At 42.0% G+C, this 8156-nt stretch overlaps 1 protein-coding gene across 1 annotated transcript; it reads left to right on the top strand.

Annotated features, from left to right (window-relative positions):
• Positions 1-761: 761 nt before the first annotated feature.
• Positions 762-4608, top strand: LOC119349506 (pirin-like protein). Its single transcript, XM_037617545.1, has 8 exons — positions 762-1027; positions 1958-2098; positions 2189-2238; positions 2930-2968; positions 3101-3129; positions 3254-3316; positions 3685-3788; positions 3866-4608. The coding sequence occupies exons 1-8, from the start codon at positions 858-860 to the stop codon at positions 4350-4352; spliced, it is 1083 nt and encodes a 360-aa protein (XP_037473442.1). The 5' UTR covers positions 762-857; the 3' UTR covers positions 4353-4608.
• The last annotated feature ends 3548 nt before the right edge of the window (positions 4609-8156 follow it).

Genomic DNA, 8156 nt, shown 5'->3' on the forward strand with positions numbered 1-8156 from the left:
ACTTTTCAGGCAGTTCGGGGTGCGACGTTGGCCAGGCGTGTAGCGCCTGTCAGTCAGGCGTTGCACAGTGTAGTGTGGTGTCTTCATGTCGGGCGCCACTTAAAAAGGTCAGCTGAGTGTAATTCTTTTAGGGACGGTTCATTTTGTGAAATGATTTCATTCAGAGGTCAGATTTGTCAAATTTGCCAACAATCGACTACATGCACAACAAGCATATACTCATCCCATAAATGCAAGCACGCACCTATACGTGAGCACCTCCGAGTGACCGCGCCAGCATATCATTTTGAGATTCACGAAGTTATCACGGACGCCTCATAATCGATGGAAATGTCATCTCCTACCAAACGAACATCGCCGAAAAGTCTGAATTAAAGCACGCCCTGTAAACCGAGAGGGAGGGAGTAGAAAATTGCGAGCACTACTATTAAGTCTATGATTTGAATCTTGGTGGGTTGGATAGATCATTTTTATGCTGACCATCTAATCACGGTTGGTTCGATGAAGCGTTCACACCTGGGCGTGCGTGCTGGTACTGATTGGTAGGGAGCGACTCCCGAACGGAGGGATCAGTGTGTGCCCTGCTTCGTACATGCAAAGCAACCGAACGCAACGACAGCAGCGACAGCGGCGGCGTTCCCACTTGACGCCTTCCTTTGAACGTGCGTGCGTGGGCGCTCCACTTGTTAAAATTTAAGCGGCGCCGGCGCGCTCGCGGCCGCGGGTATATATAGACGCCGGCGTGGGAGCACAGACTCGCTCACACCAAAACATATAGCTCGGCTAGCCAAGGTCTGCAGAGCTCCGGCCGTCTGTCAACTGCACGTACGTGTGTATATACACACAGCCCGCCAGCCATGTCTGCCGCCGCGTGCGTCCCCTTCTGCCCCTCCCCCGCGTCTTCTCGCCACGGCGCCGGGCCGATCGTCGACGTCGCTGGGCTGCCGCCGGCCACGGAGGCGGAGGAGCACGGCGCCGGGAGGGACCTCCTGGAGTTCGGGGTCAACGGGGTGATCGGCGCCAACAGGTAAACACACACCTACATGCATGACAAGCATGTATTGAGTTCATACCGTTTTTTCTCAAATGTTGACGGAGATTCATCCGTTTTTTGATCGATGTATACTATGGCACTGCTTGCGAACTGGTCCTTCAAAACAAGGCAAAAGTTTTGTTTCATCTCATTGATTAAAACAGACGTAGGAACCAACTAGGCAGCATTAAAGATCCCAACTGCCTGCCCTCGATTATAGTACTCCTCTGTTCAAAAAATAAATAAATAGTACTCCCTTTATTTTTAAATATAAGTCTTTTTAGAGATTTCAATATGAACTACATACCGAGCAAAATGAGTGAATCTACACTCTAAAATATGTCTATACATATATGCATATAGTTCATATTGAAATCTCTAAAAAAAATTATATTTAGAAACGGAGGGAGTATTAACCAAGCAAGAACATTCCTAGTTAACAGAGCTCTCTCATTACTAAAAAAGGTTTATGTATTTGTACATTTCCTTTCAAAAGGGAACCTCTAGAAAGTTTGGTCAATTTTATACTTCTTTCCAAAACCCAACCTCTATAGAGTTTGATCCATTTTATATTGAAAAGAACCTACATCTATAAATACATGATCAATCTAATTAAGACACGATGAGCATATTTTATGTAGTGTTATCAAATATGATATTTTCCTCTACAAACTTGGTCAAACTTATGGTGACTTTAGAAAAAAGTACATGCACTGTATTTCCGACCGGAGGATTATTTAGAATACTTTACATTCTAAATGTTATCCCAACCTATAACTAGCTTTTAACAACCGATTAATCTATGACATACTGGTTGGTCTTTTGCGATAATTAAGGAGGATATCGGCGCATGTGATGCATGCAGATTATATTCTCCATGTGATGCATATTCTACTTTCTAACCTCTCCTTGTGTGCGTGGCAGTGACAGTGACGATGCTGCTGCTGCTGAGATCGATGACGAGGAGGAGCACTCGGTGAGGAGGCCACGGGCGGTGGTTCAGAAGTTCATGTGCGAACGCAAGGCTGTCGGCGACGGCTTCGCTCTCCGGAGGAGCATTGGCAGGTGATCAATCACATCGTGCACCTGATCGCCATCAAAATTTATACTGCCCAACACGAAGCTCAATTCAAACTTTGTTACTACTTCTTGCAGGCCCGAGTTGCAGAGCTTGGATCCTTTCATCTCCTTGGATGAGTTTGAATGTACGTACGCATGATGATCATCCAAATTGGAATCTTCAGTTATTCATTTCAGCGATCAGCTCTAGCATCTTAGTTTACCTTTTCGTCCAGTTGATTAAGATACTCAAGGTCCCATTCCACCCGAAAAGGAAAAAAATACCCCATCAGTTAAAACAGGATACTTCCCACAAAAATCTCTACTCCTAAAAGGGACACATTTTGAAAGTGATTGCATACAGGTTATAAAATCCAAGATGGTCCGGACTATATGATAATAACCAATCACATCGCCAGCACCAAAATTTTTTAACTGAGTTTCGTAAACTCAACTACTCCTATTGGAATGACTATAGGCGCTCCTCCAAATATTCCAAATGAACGTGGTACACAACGACATAGTCGGAAGAAACCGTCGGGTCACATCCCTAATCACCCGCCATGATCGGCAAGTCTGGTCACCCCTGCCACGGGTATCCGGACCGTCACTCTCATGATTCATATCTAGCCTATACCAGTTTCATCTAGTCTATTTTGATTGCTCCGAGATGCTTACATTATATAAGGCTTGAGTTAATGGTGTCCAACTTAAACACCTAATCCATCGCTAAATAAAATGTTCAACTACAGGCTAACTAAATAAAATCATGTATTTGATTGTTCACATACTAAATTGGTCAACTTACAATTAATTCACACCTACCTTCTTTTTCAGTTTCTCGTCCAGCCGGCTTTACTGATCATCCACACCGAGGTTTGTAATTTATTTATCATTCTTGTACATACTCACGGAGTATAGAATTTCTATGACACCGATAAGCTAGTTTCATGTATATTGAAGAATTATGGTCTGACTATATTTCTTTTTTCTATGGCGTCCCTTTAGGATTCGAGAATGTTACCTACATGCTTGAGGTAGAAAGTCCGTATAGCTCTCATTATTCTTTCTCGCAAAAAAAAACTCTCATTATTCTTGCCATATGAATAGAACAACTTCCGTTGAGTTAGGACTTATGCGATAAAATTTCATCATTTTCAGGGAGGCTTGAGTTACCATGACTTTTCAGGCCACAAGGGCACGATCAACACCGGAGATGTTCAGGTTAGGTCTCTCTTCAGAGTTCGGACTCAGCAATTATACCAAGTGATATTGTCAAGATAGCACTGCCGTGCATGTTCTTAGTTTGAAAGCTAAAAATCAAGCATACATATGGGTGTTGAACGGGTGCAGATGAGCCCAGGCTCAGAATTTGTTTAGTATTTGTTGTCAATTTATTGCTCATCGGGTGCAGGGTGCAGATGAGTCCGGGCTCAGAACTGGATCTTTTTAGTATTTTTGTTTTGGATTTATTGTTCACTGGGTGCAGATGAGCCCAGCCTTAGAATTGGATATTCGTGTTAAACACAATTTACCTTCCATGGCATGGTCTTATATGCTGATATTAACAAAGAAGGAAACACTTGTAACAGTGGATGACGGCCGGGCGTGGTGTGGTGCACGCAGAGATGCCGGGTGGTGAGGGGGTGCAGAGGGGCCTCAACCTCTGGCTCAACCTCTCCTCAAAAGACAAGATGTATGCATGGATCCACCTCAAATTTTGCAAATATTTGCTGAACGCAATAATAACAAATGCTGTTGCTACGTCTGCAGGGTGGCGCCGAGGTACCAGGAGCTGAGGAGCCGCGACATCCCCACGGCGGAGAAGGACGGCGTGTCCGTCAAGGTCATCGGCGGCGAGGCCCTGGGCGCGCGCTCGCCGATCCAGACGCGCACCCCGGCCATGTGGCTCGACGTGACCATGCGGCCCGGCGCGCGCCTGCGCCAGCCCGTCCCGGCCGGCTGGAGCGCGTGCGCCTACGTCCTCGACGGCGAGGCCAGCTTCGGCCAGCCAGGGGACGAGGCGGCCGGCGCGCATCACTGCGTCGTGTTCGGCAACGACGGCGATGGCGTGGACGTGCGGAGCGAAGGCGCGGGGGCCCGGTTCTTGCTGCTGGTGGCGCGGCCGCACGGCGAGGCGGTGGCGCTGGACGGGCCCTTCGTGATGAACACGAGCGAGGAGGTGCAGCAGGCCAGGGAGGATTACCTGAACCGCCGTAACGGCTTCGAGATGGCCGCCGGCTGGACCTCTGGCCAGTGACCGACCACAGCCGTGCTTCACCAACATTGGCGGGCCAACGACAACAGAAAGGGAGGGCCGTGGCAGTAGACGTCACAATGGGCTGCACTGCATGCATTTTTTTTCCTGGTCATGACCGGTCTTCAAAGTCGAATCCAAAGGCCCAGGGGATTATTTGTCCTAGTCAAGATATTAGTGTTGTTTCCCGCAAAAGAAAAATATAAATATTATTACATGATGGTCACATTTTTAAAATAATACTCACAAACTGTAAAAAGAATATTCACAAGATTCAAAAATATTCCACATTCCTAAAAGCATCCCTATACTTTCAAATACGTATGTTGAAGCATCTTTGAAGAAAAATGTATATTTTGTAATATTTTTTTGCGAGAAACTTTCAATCTATTCATCTTCAATCATGACAGTATAAAGGACAACAAAGATAATAAAAATTGCAACCGTGTTCTTTGAACGTCTAGCGACGACTACAAGCACTAGAGCGAGCCGTAGGCACGCAGCCGTCATTGCCCCACCCTCACTGGAGCCGGACAAGCCTTATTGTAGTAGACAGTCGGGAAATCATTGAGCTAAGCCTTCATAGAACCGACACACCAGAGCAACAACCATAACTGATAAAGAAGGTCATAGATTAGAAGGACCAAACCTGTAAACACTCAAACGAAGACGAACGAAGATTGAATCCAAATAGATCCACCGAGGACCAAATCAATTAGAACAATCTCGCGAGATCCGACAGAGACACACCTCCACACGTCCTCCGATGATGCTAGATGCACCATCCGGACGGGGATAGAATGTGGGGGCATTATTCCTACTAAGGGACCTTGTCGCCGCCACACAGCCTCAACCATTGAATCTAACAAGAATGAGAACAGGGTCCCTCCCGTTGGCGGGGGGCCGAGATCCTCCGCACCTCCATGCCCTAGAGGCTATCGAAGATTACATTTTATAAGATTGCTCGTGTAATTTGGAACTATTCATACATCTTTTTCTAAACAAGGTTCATAGCTTAAAACAAAAGAATCCTCAAAATACAGGAGTAAACCGAGAGAATAAAAAAAATTGTATTAACAGTACAACGCTCGGCACCTAATACTGACAAATTAAATTGCTAACTTTTTTTTAGGGGGATTAAATTGCTAACTGGACCGCTGGCTCATAGACGCTCCCTGTGTGGTTCCTCGACCGTTTGAGGTGGGTCAGTTTTTATCTCACCTTTTCCTTTTTTTTTGCTAAATGCACCTTTTGCCTTTTTTGCTACTTTATTGGAAATTTATGGAATATATTTAGAAAAATTATTTCAAAAAAGTCCAATACCTGATTTAAATAGTATTCAGGCAACTTAAAAAAATGTTCACGCATTTTTAATACTCCCTATATTTTTATATACAAGGACACAAACTCAAATTACAGGTAACAAGGTAAAATTTAATGCCTTGCTATGTAATCTAGCTTTTCGTTTTATTTACTAGGATCATTATTACGCAAGTAAGATGAGTGGAGTATCATTATGACTGTTGGCATGCAAGTATTAAACGAGTTGCTAATACAAGAAAATATCATTAACTTTTGTCTCGATTAGTGTTTGTGGCCTTATATAGATGCAAAAGGTATTTTTATAATGGCCTTGTATAAGTAAATGGAGGGAGTAGAATGTTCATTTGAAAAAATGTTCATACATTTATAAAGAGAAACATACCATTCAACAAAAGAGTTCACATGCTTGAAAAAGTATTCATGGCATTAAAAAAAATCAAGAATTATAAAAAATTGTTCGTGGAATATTTGAAAAATGTCTGCGAACTATAAAAACATGTGTGCAATTTAAAACTACAACACTTGAAAAATGTTCAAACACTGATAATGCTTTCCGTTAAATATAAATATAGCTTCACACAATGTTTTTTAAACTATCATGGGATACCAAATAATGTTTGTAAGTAAAACCGGTTGGATTAAAAAAATCATACATTTGAAACGATAAAAAAAGAGAAAGAAAAGACGAAGAAGGGAAACAAAAAAAGTCAGAAAAAACAAAGAATAAAGACGGAAAATAAAAAGGCGACCAAAACCTTTGGATAGAAACTTTCCAAAATTTAAGCTAAATTTGGAAGTCCCTTTCTCAGATTGACGTGAGCGCTCCATCCGTCTCGAAAAGAGTCAGGTAGGGTTTGCTGAAAAACAAAAGAGCCAAATAGGTGTGCATCGAGCCTAAAACAGGAGGTGCCGATAAATTGGTGCGTCTGTATCTTGCTCATCGCAAGACATATTTTTATTTTGAGGTGAACATTGCAAGACATATTAGCGCCTCACTCTGAATGTATTGGGCCGGCGCATTAATATCACGTATGTTATGTTTTCTTCATTAGATTTTGAAGCGCTATAAATAATATATTTCTTAATTTCTTTACCTCAATATTCTAAAAAATGTTCACTGCACATTTTAAAATTGTTCATGAAATGGTAAAGAAAATGTTTGTGTAATTTTAAAATTTGTTCTTACCATCGCAAAAAGTGTGCGCGGCATTTAAAAAAGTACACACGTTTATATGTTCATGATTTTTTTTAAAAAATCATATGAAAATGTAAACATTTTTTAGCATAATATGTGAAAAATGTTCTTACCATTAAGCAAATTTTATGACAGTTAAAAAATATTCGCTGTTTACAAATATGTTGCATGGCATTTTAAAATGTGTTCATGAAATTCATAATTTTGACCATGCAGTTTTAGGAAAATTTTATAACATATAATATTCGTGCCATTTAGAAATTTTTTCTAACACTTCATTAATGTTTGCAGTTTTTTAGAAAATATTCATGACATTTTGAAAAAAATCAAACATGTACTTAAAAATGCTAACAATGTATTGAAGAAATGTTCAATGTGCATTTTACAAAGGATCAACATGTATTCAGATAAATGTTCAAATTGTATTTGAAAAATATTTAACGTGTATCTAGAAAATGTTCAACCTGTATATAAAAATGATAAATGTTTATTTGCAAAAGTTTAGATGTATTTGAGAAATGAAGAAAAAAATAGAAAATAAAAATAAACAAAAAATTAAAAAAAAGGCGAAATAAAACAGATGAAAACTTCTAGAGAGAACACACAAGAACCCCAGAAGGAAAAAAACGTGTGGAAGCTTCTAAAATTGGTCCATACCGGTCCATAGAAGCTTCACAAAACCACTCTCAGGAAGCTTTTGAAAAACAAGAGGAACACACGTTATTGGGCCAACCCACTAGCGAGTCAGCCGAAGGCGAGAGGAGCATATGTCTCGCAATAAGCGAGACATAGCTTTGCACGGACATAGGGATTCACCTTTGTCTCGGAAAGGAGGCATGTGTCGCTAGGTTGTTGGCCCAGGGGTGACACAGAAGAGGTAAAAGTAATAGGGTGAAAGAGTGTGGGCTGGCCGGCTTTGGCGCGAAAAAATTGTCCACAAACCTGAGAGAGAAAAAAGAAATGTTTTCCTTTTAGATGATGGAGCAACTAACCAGACGTGGGGCTGGACACGTGGCCCAGGCAGGCAGGGGAGCGAGGAAGTGAGGGTGTGCACGAGAACATGATGTGTGGAGAAGGATGCAGTTGAATTTTTTTCTTTAGTTTATTGTTGACTCGTTTTCTCTAGGTTTTCGCATGTACCATATATTCGTATACGAGTGCCTTGCGTGGAGTACATGTTGCACCCTGCGTGAAGTACAATTTGCATCAAGGATCACAAAATGCTTCACATGAAGTACATGCTGAGTCTGGGAGTACATGTTGCACTGTACATGAAGCACATGTTGCAT

Source organism: Triticum dicoccoides, chromosome 1B (genome assembly GCF_002162155.2).
Source record: "Triticum dicoccoides isolate Atlit2015 ecotype Zavitan chromosome 1B, WEW_v2.0, whole genome shotgun sequence".
NCBI classification, from domain to species: Eukaryota; Viridiplantae; Streptophyta; class Magnoliopsida; order Poales; family Poaceae; genus Triticum; species Triticum dicoccoides.

What these genes read in the sequence shown, in the direction of transcription:
- LOC119349506 (XM_037617545.1), top strand. Translation starts at nt 858, where the DNA reads ATGTCTGCCGCCGCGTGCGTCCCCTTCTGCCCCTCCCCCGCGTCTTCT. An exon ending in ATGTTACCTACATGCTTGAG is followed by an intron (nt 3,130 to 3,253) that starts GTAGAAAGTCCG and finishes CATCATTTTCAG; the next exon opens with GGAGGCTTGAGTTACCATGA. An exon ending in TCAACACCGGAGATGTTCAG is followed by an intron (nt 3,317 to 3,684) that starts GTTAGGTCTCTC and finishes CACTTGTAACAG; the next exon opens with TGGATGACGGCCGGGCGTGG.